Below are 17,549 nucleotides of genomic sequence, written 5' to 3'. Positions count from 1 at the left end.
CTTAATTCTAAAATACTGAAACTAAACATTTTTCTTTTTTCCTGGAACCAGAAATTAATTTCACTCTTCAGTTCTTTAAATGATTTCCTTAAAAAGCTAACATCTGAACTAGATGATTGAAGGACACTGAAGGAGAAAAACACATCTCCAATTCCCTCTGTCTGTCCCATTCTTGCATCAGAACAGATTCTCTCAAGAGAAATGCTGCATTAATTCAGTATCTCATGCCAAGGCTTCAGTGCTGCTGTCCACTCACTCAAACAATATTTCTGCTCTATCAGATAGTATCATTAATCTAGTCCTTCCCCACTCTTCAGATCCATCAACCATCACCACATAACCACCTCACAGTGTACTGATATGAAAGAGTTTGCTGAGGGAGAACTCTGAGGAATAATTTTGTCTCCCAAGCAAGGTTACTGGAGGCAGAACAGTGGAGATGAGAGAACCTCAAGATATCATCTGGAGATAAAAGTTTCAGTGGTTTGGGATTCAGTCTTCTCCCTGCTTATGATTTACATATTCTCTCTGCTTTCTTCACACTCTTTAAGTCTCAGTTCACTGAAGCCCCCTGTCACAGCCCTAAATACCTATGAAATTTTTTATTTTAAAGAAAATCTGATAATTTACCTAATTTCTTATTTTCCATCATTTTTTTTTCAGTTAATAAATTATCTCTTTTTCTCTGTCACCTGTTTTAGAGAGATAATTTTATCATTTGTGAGACACATGCTTTATTATAGATATCTTATTTTGAACTTAATGCTTGATTCCTTTAGAGACTATTAACTTCTGGTTTCTTAATTTCCAAGATAATAACTTTACAAGAAATCCACCCCCCCTTAATCCACCAAAAGACTAGTTTAAAAGTATCCATGTTTTACTGGCAAAGCAGCATAATCTAGTATTGGAAATAACCTGCCTAATCTACGATCACAAATCATGTGAAGTATCTACCCTTTCATTTCAAGCTGCTCACAGTAGCTAGAATCATTCCCCAGAAATAACACCGTCTCCTCACTACTTGACTTGAATATTCTGGTTCCAATTAGACTTCACCTTTTAGAAGTAAGCTCCAGGGGACTGTCTAGTTCTAATTAGAAATCTCAACTGTACATTTTTTATTACCCGACCAAAAATAACAGGAACATGAGAATTCAGCCTGCAGATAATCAGATTGATTTAATTGTCATTGCCACTGAAAACTAATCTTGTCATGGATAACTCCATGTAACAGATGTGTATGCTTAAATATAAATGCTCATCTTCTCATCTTTCATGAACTGCCACAAAAATGACAAGAAGCAATCCTCCCTCCCTTACTCATTTTAAATGAGTATTCTAGGTTAAAAAATAATAGCTCAATATCCAAGTGGAGACCAGTGATGAGTGGCATTCATCAGGGATAGATGTTGGGACCAGCATTTTTAACACCTTTGTAAGCGAGACGTACAGTAGGACCAAGTGCACCATCAGCAAGTTTGCAGATGACACCAAGCTGAGTGGTTGTCAACGCACTAGAGGAAAAATATGCCAACAAGAGGGACCTGGACAGGCTTGAAAGCTGGGCCCAGACCAACTTCATGAAGTTCAACAAGACCAAATGCAAAGCCCTGCATCTGGGTCAGGGCAATCTCAAGCACAAATACAGGATGGGTGGAGAATGGCTTGTAGCCCTGAGAAGGATTTGGGGGTGTCAATTGATGAAAGATTCAACATCAGCTGGCAACATGCACTTGCAGCCCAGAAGGCCAACCATATCCTGGGTTGCATCAAGAGATGCTTGACCAGCAGGTTGAGGGAGGTGATTCTGCCCCTCTTCTGCCCCTCTGCTCTCATTAAACCCCACCTGGAGTACTGCATCCAGTTCTGGAGCCCTCAAGACAAGGACATAATGTTGTTGTAGAGGGCCACAAAGATGATCAGAGGGCTGGAACACCTTCCCTGTGAGGACAGGCTGAAAGAGCTGGGGCCCTTCAGCACAGAGGAGGGAAGGCTCCAAGGAGACCTTAGAGTGGCCTTCCAGTAACTAAGGGGGGCCCGCAAGAAAGCTAGGGAGGGAATTTTTTTTTATAAGGGCAGGTAGCAACAGAATGAGGGAAAATGGCTTTAAACTGGAAGAGGGTAGATTTAGACCAGATATTAGGGAGAAATTCTTTACTGCGAGAGTGGTGACACACTGGAACAGGTTGCCCAGTTGAGGTTGTGAATGCACCCTCCTTGGAAGCACTCAAGGCCAGGCAGGATGGGGCTGTGAGCAGCCTGGTCTAGAGGGAGGTACTCCTATAGCAGGGGGGCTGGAACTACATGATCTTAAAGGTCCCTTCCAACTCAAACCATTCTATGATTCTGTGATATAGTCAAATGGTGATTTTAATTAAAGTACAGAATCAGGTCAAGCATTTTGTAAAATTTTAAATAATGTATTTATCAATATTTTCATTTATTAAAAAAAAAAATGTACCTACAATCACGTCCTCCTGCAAAAAAAAAAAGTTTAATTTTCCTTACAACTTGTTTATAAAACAAAATACTGATGAAGCTGATATTAAAATATTCGAGGTATACAAACACAAATTTTACTACCTAACTTCTACTCAGTCTGTTATGTTTCACTTGCCTGTTCTTGCTCATATCCTATACCAATGCACAGAGTCAGAGTAGGAAGGGGCCTCTGGGTCTGCTCCAACCCCAGCGACAGCATCCAGGGCCATCCATGTCCTGACAGCTTTGGAAGATCTCCAAGGAGAAGATCCCACAACCTTTCTGGGCAACCCATGCCAGTGCTCACCTGCACAGCCTAGAAGAGCTTCTGGTGCTCAGAGGGAACCTGCTGTGTTCCAGTTTGTACCCATTGCTCATTGCCCCTTGTCCTGGTACGAAGCACCACTAAAAAGATGGCTCTGTCCTCTTTCACATTCTCTTTCATTAATTATAGACGTTGCTAAGATCACAGAATATCCCAAGTTGGAAGGGACCCAACAAGGATCAACTCCAACTCCCACCAGCTCCACACAAGACCTCCCAAAACCCAAACCCAACGTCTGAGAGCACTGTCCAAACGCTCCTTGAACTCCAGCAGCTCGGGGCCGTGCCCACTGCCCTGGGCAGGCTGTTCCATGCCCACCGCCCTCTGGTGCAGACCCTTTCCCTCACCCCCAGCTGCCCCTCCCCTGTCACAGCTCCATGCCGTTCCCTCAGCCCTGTCACTGTCACTCAGAGCAGAGCTCAGCGCTGCCCTCCGCTCCCTGTGAGGAGCTGCAGCTGCCATTAGGCCTCCCCTCAGCCTGCTCTGCTCTGGGCTGAGCACACCACGGACCTCAGCTGCCCCTCATACATCTCGTGCTACAGACTCTTCACCATTTTTGTAGTCCTCATATGAATATTCTCTAGGTTTTATGTTTTATGTCCTTCTTACATTGTGGCATCCAAAACTGCACACAGTCCTTGAGATTACACCGCAACAGTTTCATATTCAACTTTCCAACAACAGAAACTTCAGATCCCTTCTGCAGGGCTGTTCTCCATCATTTCATCCTCTAATCTGAACATATATCTACATTTGCCCCATTCCAGGTGCAGAATCCAGTGCTTACACCTGTTAAACTTTCTAAGGTCACCTCCAAGCCTCCTCATCTTCTCCAAACTGAACAGACTCAGATCTCTCAGCTTCTCCTCACAGGAAAGATGCTCCAGTCCCTTCACCATCTTGGTGTCCTACTTTGAACCCTTTCCAGTATGTCCAAGTATGTCCCGGTCTTTCTTGTATTGGGAACCCAGAACTGTACACTGCACTCCAGCTATGGGCTCCCCAGCGCTGAGGAGAAGGGAAGAACGACCTCTCTTGACCTGCTGATGATACTTTCCTAACACAGCTTGGGCATTAGGCAAATTTAGCCTTCTTAGCAACAAGGCACATTGCTGACTCATGTTCAATTTGGTGTCGAGCAGGAATCCTAAATCCCAGCTCCTTTTCTGCCAAGCTCCTTTCCAGATGGGTTGCCCCCAGCATGTACCGCTGTCTGAAGTGTTCCCCAGTACTTGGTATTTTACATACTGAACTTCACAAAATTCTTTCCAGTTCTTCCCAGTTTACCTCTCCAGCCTGGTCCCTCTAGATGACAAAATGTTTTATGGAAAATTTTCAACAATGATATTTTATTCTAACACTTTGATGCATTTTTAAGTGTCCAGGACAACTTACTTTCTTGAGGAAAACACAGAACTTTACTGTTTATTGCACTTAGAGCAAGACAATCTCATTTTCCCTACTGTATCCTTCATGGCTGCAAATGGAAGTATGGCTAATATTGCTCAAAAGGTGCAAGACAGAAGGTAATTATACACCACTTTTATAGTAAACGGTTTATACAAAATAAATTTATTCATTTCCCCTTTATGACATTTACTCAACCTTTAGCTTGCTCTGAAGTTACACCATTCTGTGTACTACCATGTCTTAACAGAATAATTTTATTCAGGAATAAAATCCAGAATATTTTCCTACAATGTAACAAAAAACTACAAAGTAGAACTAAGATGCACCCAATAATATTTTAAGGTATTTGGTCTGTCGAAGTCATTCAAGTGTTACAGGCTTTGCTGTCCTTTACACCAGACTGCTATAAGATATATGCCAATACAAAAATTATGTTCCTAATTAATCAGACACTTCCAGCCATCCACTTCAGCTTTATTTTTCCCCACTGTGTTGCATTTAGAACTGTACTCAATAGACCATAAAATTGTATATTTTAACATCCTCTATAACTTATGCTAGTCTCAATCTTCTACAGGGTAAGTGAGAAAAGAAAATATGATTTAGAAACACAAAAAATGTTGCAGAAGAATATATTCCATTGCAATAGTACTGCAATGAAGTTGCAGTACTATTGCAAATTTAAATTCTCAGTCATCCATATCTGTTTTTTTTAGTAGACAGTAGCTAATGTATGAACTTCACTTCAGTGCAAGCGCTTTGGAAAAAGAAAACAGCTTCACAAAATGTCTTTTAGAATCACCAAGGCTTGAAAAGACCTCCAAGATCATCCTGTTCAATCATCCACCTACCCCCAGTACTTCCCCACCATGTCCTCCAGTACATGTAAATATTTCTTGAACATCTCTAGGGACAGTGACTCCACACCTCCCTGTGCAGCCCGTTCCTGTGTCTGACTGCTTTTTTGGAGATACGGGCAATGGAGCACTGGCACAGGTTGCCCAGAGAGGTTGTGGAGTCTCTTCCCTGGAGACCTTTCAAAGCAACCAAGGCACAGTCCTGGGCATGCTGCTCTGGCTGTCCCTGCTAGAGCAGAGGCTGAACGAGGCAGACCCTGAGGATCCTCCTCACCTCAGACATTCTGTGATTCCGTTCTATTCCAAGGTCTTTCATGGGGCTGAGCACACTCTATGACTGTACAAGTGAAAGCAGGTTGCAGTGTTTTTCTTCAAGGATTAATTAGCATCATCAGAAATAAACAAGATTAAGGATCCTACAAAGATTTAGAACTCTAAATACAGAAATATATCTGTCCAGAAATATTAACTCTTTTTCTTAATTACTTTACTTGAAACACAGCATAGAAGATGCATTCACACAAGCTAAGAGCTTGATCTTAATGTTCTGCATAAACACTAGCTTTGTCAATTGACTTGCATTAAGTCAGTACAACCAGCAAGCTCAGAAACAAATTTTCTTAACATAGAGATAAAATTAACCTCATTATTTCAAAGGATAAATATTTATCCGGGATGATACTATCTCCAGCAACAAGAGAATAAAAGGAATATAAGCCTAATAAGTTCACTTGTGAAATACACAGTAATTCAACAGATGCTTACTGATGCAGAAAGAATGCATGGAGAATGCATGGAAGATGCATGGAGAACAGCAGTACACATTCCAGGAGCAAGACAGTTAAAAGCTAACAGGACTACACCAGAGAAAAGAAGAAATTCAACAGTTTTTGTGACATATATCTGACTTTTAACATCAACATCATCAAAAGAAAAAAAACTATCTTTTTCTGGAAAATCAATCTATCTGACATAGGAGAAAGGAAGACACTGACCATTCTGCTTTTCTCAGAGCAGAAAGCTTCATACACTCTAATTTGAAATGATTGCATAGCACCTTGACTTCTAAACTACTCATTTACTCTTTCTGTGAAGCGCTCAAACAGTTCAAGTACAAATGTAAGAATACACAACACACCACTTTCTAGTGTAATCTTCTACAAATGCTTTCATCATTGTGCCACTTCTCTACGTCTTCTACTTTCTTCTCCCGCTCTTGACAAATCTCTCCTCCAGGTGTACAATTTTTAAGTCACAATTTATATTAGAGAACCACTACAGAAATTCATCAGAGTGTTCAACAGTGGATGATAAAAGCTCTTTCAGCAGAGTATTTATTCATAAATATTAATAACTGGTATTTATTTTGAGCCATACAGTAACATCATATATTTAAGAAAACAACTCTCTGGGCAGCCTGTTCCAGTGCTCTGTCACCTTTAAAGAAGCTTTTCCTCGTGTCGTCAATTATACAAGAGCTACAGAACTCTAAAACTTAAGATGCAAACATTTATTCTAATTAGCTATTCAGTTCAGGAAAAGTTACTAACACTTCTGCTGCTTCACAGCTCTATTCAAACTACTAGGCATATAATGAAGATTCATAGTTAAATATCACTTAGGCAATTCAACCCACTGCAGATTAGTACTCACACAGAACATACTAGAAAGAAGAAAAATACCTAAGACAATTGAAAATGAGTGCAAAAGAGCAGCAACTCATTACTGGATAATGAACAGAGAGAATGAAAAACCTAACAAAAAAAAAAAAAAACAGAAAATGTTTCTACCTGAAATTAATTACTGCACCATCCAATTTTTTTGTGTAATGAATATAAGAAGTCTTTTTCCATCTTTACTACATGCATTCTTGAAACACAGAAGTCTTCCATCTGAGACGGTCACGCTCAAACAGAGGAATAAGCTTTTGTGTCCCACTGAAGTCATCTGTACCACACCCCGAAAACTGTCCTCCACTAGATAGCAAAGCAGAACACAATGGATTGGCACTCTACTCCTGTTTCACAGAATCACAGAATTGCAGGTGTTGGAAGGGACCTCCGGAGAGCCCAATCCTCCAGGAGGGTTTTGAATATACCTCCATACAAGGAGACTCCACCACCAATCTGGGCAGCCTGTTCCAGTCCTTTTTCATTCTCAAAGTAAATAAGTTTTTTTCTTGTGATTGTATAGAACTTCCTAAGTATCAGCTCATGTTCACTGTCCCTTGTTCTGTCATTTGGCAATGCTGAAAAGAGCTTGGCCCCATTCACTTGACTCCTGCCATTTAGATATGCACATGTACTGGTAAGATCCTCAATGCATTTATAAGGTCCCCAAAAAAGTCAATCAATTTCTCAAAAATCAAAGCATAAGTAGTATCACAGAATCACAGAAGCTGAGAAAGATCTCTATCATCTAGTCCAGCAGTGCCAAGAAGGCATTGAGAAGCTCAGCCTTTTCTTTATCCTTAATGCTCACATTCCCTGCCACATTCAGTAAATGGATGCCCTCCTCTTCCTGTTAATATATTTGTAAAAACATTTTTTGTTCTTTAACACAGGGCTCTAGCCTTCCTGATTCGCTCCCTGCACATCCTGGCACATTCCTTGTACACTCCCAAAGTTGCCTGTCCCTTCTTTCACAGGAGGTAAACTCTTCTTTTCTCCCAGAGTCTCAGCACAAGTTCCTTGTTCAACCACACAAGTCTTCCTCCCTGCCAGCTCATCCTGCAGCACAGGGGGACAGGCTGCTCCTGTGTCTTTAAGACTTTCCTCTTGAGGAGCGCCCAGCCTTCCTGGACTCCTCTGCCCCTCAGGATTGACTCCCCAGGGACCCTCCTGCCAATGTCCTGAACAGTTCAATGATGCTCTGCCAAAAACCAGAGTAGCAGTTTTGCTGACCCCACTTCTGACAACCAAGAACTGAGAACTTAACCATGACATGGCCGTTGTGCCCAAGACAGCTCCATTGCAGCACTCAGGTTGTAGGAGTGATCCCACCACATTTCAGTAACGGCAACTAAGTCACACTTTGCCTGCCACACTGTGGTTTCCAGCTCCTCCTGTTTGTTGCCCATGCTGCATGCATTTGTGCAGATGCACATCTGCTTAGACACTGGCCTCGTCCCCAGTGCAATTATTGTTCCCCCACACTCATCTCTAGTGAGCCTGGTTTCATCTCCTTCCACCTTCATGCTTAGGTTAAAGCCCTCTCAGCGAGCCCTGCCAGCTACTAGGCTAGGATCCATTCCCCTTTTGAGACAGATGGGATCCATCCGCAGCCATCACGCCAGGTGCTGAATAAATTGCCCTACGGTCGAAAGAAAAAAAAAAAACAACAACAACAAGATTCTTGCTGTGGCACCAGCCTCCCAGTCATGTATTATCAGATGTGTTTTCCTGGTCCTCCCAGAACCCCCTCCCTGCCACTGAAGGGACAGAGGAGAACACCACCTGCACTTGCAGGGTAATCCCCCTATCCTTATCTCCAGCCATGACTTTTCTGTCCATCACATTTTCTCCCTCTGCTCTTTTGAGGAGAAGAGAGACAGTTGTATGGCAGTGCTGAGCATTGTTGTGAAATCTTCACAAAAGCCAACATCCAGAAGCCTAGCTTTTTACCAAGACTCAGATGAATCTGAGTAAGATTGTTTGTTTGTTACTAACAAAAAAAAATTGTATTTGCTATATCTAGTAACATTGTTTTCTAGACATCTGTCTATAATCTTTTGCCTTCTTCCTCAATTTCTTTTAAACATGCTCAGAAGAGAGTCAGACCAAGAGGCTTTGTCCAGAAGTTACAGCATGCCTCTCACCGGCAAGACATTTAAAGTTCACAATTACCATGAAATTTACAAGGTCATACACACAGTTAACAAATACTCCTGATGCCTACATTTTGGGGACCAAATTTGAAAGCAACCTCTGATGATATTGCCTTTGCATCTCAGCTGTCTCTAAAGAACAACAATGCTGATGCACCCCAATCTAGAGCTGACCCAAGTATACCTAGACTATGTCATGTTACCTGTTAAATGCCTGCTTTTGCCAAACCCAGTCTGACAACAGAACAGGGAGCCACTGGGATTCATTAAGTATTTAAAACAATATTACTACTGTGGCAAAAGAATTTAAGAGAGGCTTTTATCTCAATGCCATAGGCCTAACAAGCTCATCTGCATCACTTTCAAAATCCAAATACCGACACTTTAAAAATTCTAATCCACTTAGTTTTCTGCTTTTAAATCTCCTGGAATTGGTTAGCTGCTGCCAAAGGGGATTCCAGAGCCTGTCACTGGGTATACGAACACCACCCCACCTCCTTATTGCAAAACTGTGATATCCAAGTTTAAAAGCAGTCTTAATAGATGTCTTCAAGAAATAGGCTGAAATATCAGACTCATTTTCTAAACTTGGAAATAATGTTTATTAACACTTTCTCTCTGCTATGATAATTAGTGTGCAGAACTCCAAAAAAACAATACTAAATTAACTGAGCATATTTATACACAGTACATAATATATATATATTTATTGTTTAAACTTTATGAATATACTTTATCCTCCTTCTCTTCCCTGAAGTTTATATTAAAATATCACTTCCATATCTGAATTTGGTTTTTATACCTCAAACAAGGACGCAAATTGGAATTTCACTGCCAAGTATTCATTAATTATAACTGCAGTTGCATAGGTATAACATCACGCATTTCTCACCTGCACATAGCAATGCTACAGATGTATCCAAGCCTGAAGGCTTCAGTTTTATACTCTACTAAAAAATAATTTTAACTGCATTTTAGGTCTACTCAGAAGCACAGACTGAAACTACTTTTTAATTCAGTCATGAAAATCTCACATTCTTTATATAAACAGATCTGCTCATCCATGGAATATGAAAGATGCTCTCAAACACCATTCTTATAAAATAACACATTCTGTGAACATTCGTTCTATCTATCACCTGCAGCTACAGTATTCAAAAAGTAGTGCTGATACTTTCTTCTCTTCTGTGGCCTGAATATCAACCTCATGACTTCACAGGTAGTTTCATCCAGAGCAGGGAACCCACAATCAGAGAGGAGCTAAAGCACAGAGGGAAAGCAGCAGCAGTACATTCTGCCATCCCGAGCAGCAATCTGTCCATAAAGAGATCCATAAAGAGTTGAATTTTGATGTCAGCTGATCAACACATAATTGCCTCCTGGACTGAAACTGTAAGGATTAAAACAAAACCATACATCCAAAACAATCTATTATATCCAGTTGCTGCTACCACTGTTACACAAATGGCACTTATGTCACTATTCAATACAACTTTCACAAGGTCATCCTCATCTCAAAACATTAATTTAGACATGCTGAAATCCCAGATGGATTCCCATCATTATTAACAATAGCCACCAGATCTACTATACTAAGCGCTCAATTCCTGTTTCTGGCTCAGCATTAAGAAACCATTGCCTACTCTGCTGACAGCTCTTCCTGTTAGCAGACAGATCAACACCCAGCTGCCAAGACAGGTGCAACCTGCAGCAGGTATGTTACACCAACCAGCAGTGATCCCACTTCTATAGACACCTCACACTGAACAAAAAATGAATAGCAAGCACATCAAAGTGCAGCACTGTTTCAGCATCACAGATGAGCATGCACTGCTGTTATTCAGCTCTCTAGCAGGAATAGCTGTCCTGTAGGAGTTGTATTACAAGTGAACTTCCCTGAAATTTAGTAAAATGACAAAATTGTTCAAATCAGCCATCAAACAAGAGTTTAGGCTGATCCTACAAACAGATGGAAACAGCTCAAATCATCATATTAATACATTTAAAAAAGATGTTAAAGCTTCCTAAGATGACTTTGAGAAACTACTCATACTGGCATTCTGTAAAAAATTTTTTTTTTTTTTTTTTTTTTTTTTAAAAAACAGAACACGACATGTAAAACTACACAATCATTTTGACTGGAAAAGGCCATCAAGATTGAAGTCCAGCCACCCACCTAACACCACAGGTCCGTTGCTAAACCATGCCCATAAGCTTCACATTCCATCAGTATCTCAAAGGATGGTAATTCCACCACCTCCCCAGGCACCCTGTTCCAATGCCTAATCACCCCTTCCATGAATAAATCCTTCCTGATATCCAATTTAAATCTCCCCTGGTGCAACTTACATCCACTGACTGGCATTCCATCTCTTATCACCTGAGAAAAGAGATCCATGTCTCTTCACTGCAATCTCCTTTCAGACAGTTGTAGACAGCAACGAGGTCACCCCTCATACAACTTAGGAGCACTAAGTATAACACACCCCAATGTGTTAGATTAACTGATGATGGGGTTGGTGGGTTTTTTTGGTCAAGAGCTGTCGTGGACATCAAACAGCCTAGGTCCATTTGCTATGGCAGAACCTCCAGATGACACAAAAAAAGATGTTTACCCAAACCTCTACATCAGTCAGTTCAGTCTAAGAAACAGTGAAAAACAGTCTGAATTCATCGTCACTAGAACCATATATCCTCTTTCTGAAAACACTTTCATAACAAATTTGAAGTTAGGACTTGTGCTATTCAGCTCTGCTGGTTTAATTCAGAGCTGAATATTCCAGAAATTAAAAGACACTTGAAATCTCCAACACATTATGTCAATGAGAAACAATAATCATTTCAGATAAAATACATGTTGTCTTGGGGGTATTGCATTTTGGTTTGACCTTTTTTTTTTTTTGGTTGGCTGGTTTATGTCCTTGTTTTTGTTGTTTCTTTAGCTTTAGTTTCAAGCACACACTAGCACTTGGTGAAGTACATAGCTATAGTAGTAACAAATACAGCATACACAGTAATTTCTGAACAGTTTACAAACAATATGACCTACAATTCCTAGGTGCCTCTTTGGCTCTTCTTAAAAAAATAGTACATGGAACAAAAATGCTAACTAACTTGCAAACCTTGCTAGTGTGAGATGCAATCAGAAAGTCCTTAGATGCAGCAGGTTAGGAATACAACAGCTTAAAAAACCCTTACTCTTCAAAAACATATTATAGGAGTGATAAGTAATTAACATATTTCAGGAAACAGTGAGATTCACTGTCACAAGTCCATGAGTCAAAACAATATTTGGAAATTTCTAGACTTTTTCTTATCATCGCCATTTCTATGAAGCCATCCCTACAGACAACTCTGAGGCCAGACAAATAATACTTTTACAATAAATCACTTCTGCCCTCTGTGACCTCAAAAGAAAAGGGCAGATGCTGAAATAGGTTGGGGTTTTTTTTGTACACTCATCACTTGAAACTGAGCTGTTGAATTATAATTACAGTCTCATCATATTATTAGCTGAATATAATATGATACTAATTATTATTACATCACTGTCTCATCTATTTATGTACTACATACATTCTTGTAAATAGGAAGGTACTAAGTATTGCAATCAGCAACCACTAAAATACCTCTGTATAGGGATGTTCTGTCCTCAACAAATTAGACAAATTATAACACATTTCATATATCTGGAAGATTAGCACTTCAACAAGAAAAAATAAACATCAGAAGTCTTTAAACTGTTTATATTCCATCACCGGGCACAGATCTAGATATCTCGAAGAGTCAGAGATAACAACTTACCACACCAATTCCTTCAAAAGCAAACACTGCTGTTCCAAAAAATAGAGGATATTTCTTCCAGCCAACCACGGGAGGCAGTTTTCGAGGATCTGCTATATCCTAAAGAAAACAAAGCAAAACAGCTCTACATAAACAACATCAGATGTTCCTACAATTCTAACTGCTGCATTAGTCTCTAGGAAAGAAAAATCAGCAGATGTTGACAAAAGAACATACTCCCCCAATCTTTTCTGTGGACATTCTACCTCCTATATCAGATTGTGGATACTCTGACAGTGGAGGCACTCAAGGCTAGGCTGGATGTGGCACTGGGCAGCCTGGTCTGATGGTTGGTGACCCTGCACGTAGCAGGGGGTTGAAACTATACGATCACTGTGGTCCTTTTCAACCCAGGCTATTCTATGATTCTATTCCAGCCAACACCTCTAGCTATCTTTTCTGCCTTCCACCTCATCCTCTGCTTCCTGCCCCTATTATGACTCATGTGAAAGCTTTCTCTACTAGTTGCACCATGTATCATACACCATATATCTAGGTACTATGCATGTGTATGGGGACTGCTGAATCACAGCCTGAACCTCTGATTGATCACCTGAGGTGAGCAGTGAGTCAGCCACAGGAGCACAGGTGAAGGCAATTTACCTGCCTGGCTCCACCTCTCCTAGACCCACTTAAGAGCTGACCACCAGTAGGGAAGGATCTCTTCTGGAGATCCACTTCACCAGAGTTTCCTGCATGAGCCTAGGTTACAGGTGAGTGTACCTATCATTTCTGTTTCCTGCTTTGGTGTAATAACATCATAGCCAAGCTCTCTGTTATACCTTAACATCTGTATATTTGTTAATTGTACACTGCTATACCATAACTTTGGTATATTCATTAATTGTACAGCATGCAATGGTGTTTAACATTTATACTATTAAAAAATAATAAGAATGAAAAAATGTAGAGGCTTCTGTACACGTTCTCAGCCATCAGTTCAATTTGTTCTATTTTCAATTGCCCCCAAACGTTAAAAACAGCAGCAACCCTGAAAACTCAAAGAACATTCAACTTACTAGGGAATAGAAGAATGCAGTATCTGTTCTTAAGTAAGTAATTGTACTGGAGAAACGCTAGAAACAAACTCTGAAACTGTTCTTTTATTGCAGTGAATTGAAATGGGCTGGCCACAGATCAAAACCTCTGAAGCTCTGGGTGCACTCCACTCTCTTCCACTCAAGGACTCAAGAACCTTATAATCTGTATTTTCAAGATCTTAAGTGCAGCAGTATTATCCATTACTTCAAAAATTCCATAAAAATATGTTAAAAGAATGTCTCAAGCATTAAGGTGCCCCCTTACCTCAAATTAAAAGATAATTCTGACTTTCAGAAATTGTCAGAAATTATTGGTCAGAGACCAACTATCCCAAGCAACATATAAGAATCACATTAATAATAATAATAATAAACTTTTCTATACTCACTCTAACAATATACTGGTAAATGATCACCAAGCTGACAGCCATGGACAGATTGGCTAGCAGTGAAAGCAAGGACAGGCTCTTCAGGTCACGAATAAAGACCAGGAGGATCATAAATGGCAGGAAACAAAGCATGTATATTCGTAGATCAGTATTCCTTCTCTCTGAAGAACTGCTGCTGGTAACACTGACGTTTATAGAAGCAGTTTTGTTTTCCAAAAATCCTTCATGGACCTGTAAGGAAAAAGAAAGTTTTCAACAGCAGCACCACTGAGTGGTCACACTGGTGATCATGCTCCTGTTTTTTTTACGGTGCTCAATGTCAAACATTTGGGTTTCTCTATACTCACAACACAAAGAGAAAAACAGGGCAAGAGTTTCATCCTCAACATATTTCATCCTTAAGGCAAACGATGAGAGTGGGCCATAAAGGACCCCATCATAATCCCACTTGTGACTAAAGAAGAAATCCAAATAATAGAATCACCAAGGTTGGAAAAGACCTCCAAGATCATCCAGTCCAACCATCCACCTACCTCCAATATTTCCCACTAAACCATGTATTTCAGTATACTTAAATGTTTCTTGAACACCTCCACAGATGGTGACTCCACCACCTCCCTGGGCAGCCCATTCCAGCACCTAACCCCTCTTTTGGAGAAGTTTTCCCTAACATTCAACCTGAATCTCCCCTGGAGCAACTTGAGAAATGGGAAATTCTTTACAGAGAGAGTGGTGAGATACTGGAACAGGCTGCCCAGAGAGGTTGTGGATGTCCCATCCTTGGAGGTGTTCAAGGCCAGATTGGATGGGGCCCTGGGCAGCCTGGTCTAGCATTAGATGAGGAGGTTGGTGGCCCTGCATGTGGCAGGGGGGTTGGAGATTCATGATCCTTGAGGTCCCTTCCAACCCTGGCCATTCTAGTACTACTACTACATACAAGTTTATATCTAGTTGTAACAGTTCTAAGCAGAAAGCATAGTTTCTGATACCTAATAACATTTATTTTATGTGTCACATCAGAAATTCATGATGTATGATGTCTGAAACAGATTCCTTTACAGGAGTGCCTCACTGAATTTTATTTACATAGCCCACTTTTCATTACAGTTTTCATTTATATACCCCAAGCACAGCATCCACTGTATTCAATTGTATCCATGAAGATTACACACTTGAGCACAATTGGCCAACAGACTCCCGATAGTAGGTATGCACAGTTAGCAAGTGCAGAAAATTCAGTTTAACTGACGAATATGCTTCATGTAAGAATGATGTCAGAAGAATTCAGTTTCCTTAGTCACTTCAACCAAGACCATTCTTCTTGCTTACACCCCAAATTCTACTCTTTCTGTCACACAGTCTACAGATTATGCAACATGCAGTGGGACCAAAACAGCAGTCCTCAAGCTGATCAGTTTCCTGAAATTCCTTCCTTATTCAACACAGAGCAACATGCAGTACAATACACAAGGCCAGATCTAGCACTGAAACAGTGTGTGATCACATATATAATGCAAACAGGACTATACTGTAATCCTGTAATTCGGAATGAAAAGGCCAAAGAGATGTTTCACAGTTCATCCTATTGACAGGTCATCTTCAAACTGCCAAAGATCTAATAAAATGCTCCACACAGAAAGAATACATTTGCATATTGTTTGATGATACAGCTAAAATGAGAAAATGACACTACTCCAGCAAACTCAGCAAATACTCATGAGCCACATGAATAAGAGCCAAGAATCTTAAATTAAGATATTTTGTTACTCAAGCAGGAAAAACAAAGTAACTATAGTGTGAAAGGAGATTGTGATCTTCTGGGCAGATTCTTTAATCTATCCCACTGTGTTCCTTCTCCAGTCTCGTTGCAATCATACCCCCACTCTTCGTTCCACTCTTGCCATTCTTCTCAGACTCTAAATGTCTTCACATTTAAGACCTTACTTGCATTCTGACAGACATATCTGCAAATCACAAACCTGAGTTTCTTTGATGCCCCGGCAAGAAACTCCTTTAGAAACACTTTATTTGAAATTTGATACAATTAGAAACAGACCTGAAGGACAAATCATCCAGAAAAACCCAAGGTAATGCAGTCAACATTGTTCTAATCCCATACAATATTCAGAAAAGATTTAGAACCAAAAGCTACACTACATCTCCAGTAGTGAGATGAATGTATAAACATTTCAGAATTCAAAAGATTAAATAAATATTTAGACTCACATACAATACTGTCAACTAAATCTGATGAACACCCCATTCACTCACCAGAACCATTCCAAAATGCTTTGTCACCTCTTAGCTCTCTGAAATGGCAGATAAAGCAGGGGAAAAAGACTGCCAAGTTTGGTTTGATACTAGTTTTAACTAGGAATATCAAATAAGAGATGTCAGTGGAAGTTCCTCCTTGTTCCATGTGGCTGTCAAGTTTGCACATGCCAACTTGCCAACAGCTGGACACAGATTGGAACACAAAACGTTCCCTCCAAACACGAGGAAGCACTTCTGTGCTGTGCAGGTGATGCAGCACTGACACGGGCTGCTCAGAGAGGTTTGGGGGTCTCTTCCTTGGAGATTTTCCAAAGCTGCCTGGACATGGCCCTGGGTATCCTTGCTCTGGGTTTCCCTACTGGGGCAGATTTGGAGCAGGCGCTGACAGATCCCTGCTAACCTCAGACATTTTGTGTATGGATGGCAATCAGAATACATGGTATTCATAATAGCAAAGGTCTTGGTCAAGGATTAGTATTACTAACACTACTACTATGAATTTCCTTTATCTTAGTTTTCCACTCCCTTATTCCTCCTGTTCATCCTTTCACTAACCAAAATAAACAGATTTAAAGTTGCACTAATTTGTGTTCTTTGGTGCCCTCTAAGGGACAGATTTCTGCAAACAGAAAAGTTGCCCAAAAGAAAACACCACTTCCCTCCCAGAGGAAAGGGCAATGTAAATCATACATACTTGCAAGTCGCACTTCTGAACTGCTGGTGACTTTAATTCATTCACAGGCTATACACCATGGGTCTCTGCAGCTACTGCTTTTATAGTTTTGTTTCTTCTGTAAGTTCTGTTCCCAGCTTTCTCATCACTGGTGTTGAAGACAGAGGCAAAGAAGTCAGCAAGCGCCCTTGCTTTGTCTATGTCCCTGTTTTGTAAGGCGACCACCCTCGTCAAGTAATGGAACAATTTCCTGTTAGCATACTTTAAAAAAAAAAAAAAAAAAAAAAAAAAAAAAAAAAAAAAACCACCTTTTTTGTTGTCCCCTGAAGTATTGGCTAGCTTCAAATCTAATAGAGCTTTGGCTGCACAGACTCTTCCTACTATGGCAAACAGCATCTTTGTAGATCTCTCATGTTGCCCAGCCTCAT

The 17,549-nt window shown here is 40.4% G+C and overlaps 1 protein-coding gene across 5 annotated transcripts in view; it reads right to left on the bottom strand.

Moving 5' to 3' along the window:
- The window catches only part of SLC36A4 (solute carrier family 36 member 4), a 133,046-nt gene that overhangs the window by 97,747 nt on the left and 17,750 nt on the right, over nt 1–17,549 (bottom strand). For all 5 annotated transcript variants that reach the window (XM_085216381.1, XM_085216383.1, XM_010728438.4 and 2 more), the window contains exons 7-8: nt 14,175–14,405; nt 12,707–12,805 (exon numbers count right to left, since the gene is read on the bottom strand). In XM_085216381.1, the coding sequence (XP_085072507.1) occupies nt 12,707–12,805; nt 14,175–14,405 (330 nt within the window). The remainder of the gene's footprint in view (nt 1–12,706; nt 12,806–14,174; nt 14,406–17,549) is intronic.

Source organism: Meleagris gallopavo, chromosome 1 (assembly GCF_905368555.1).
Source record: "Meleagris gallopavo chromosome 1, MGAL_WU_HG_1.1, whole genome shotgun sequence".
Lineage (NCBI taxonomy): Eukaryota > Metazoa > Chordata > Aves > Galliformes > Phasianidae > Meleagris > Meleagris gallopavo.
Note: the sequence above shows the minus strand (reverse complement) of the source record. Positions and strands in the feature narration are given on the sequence as shown.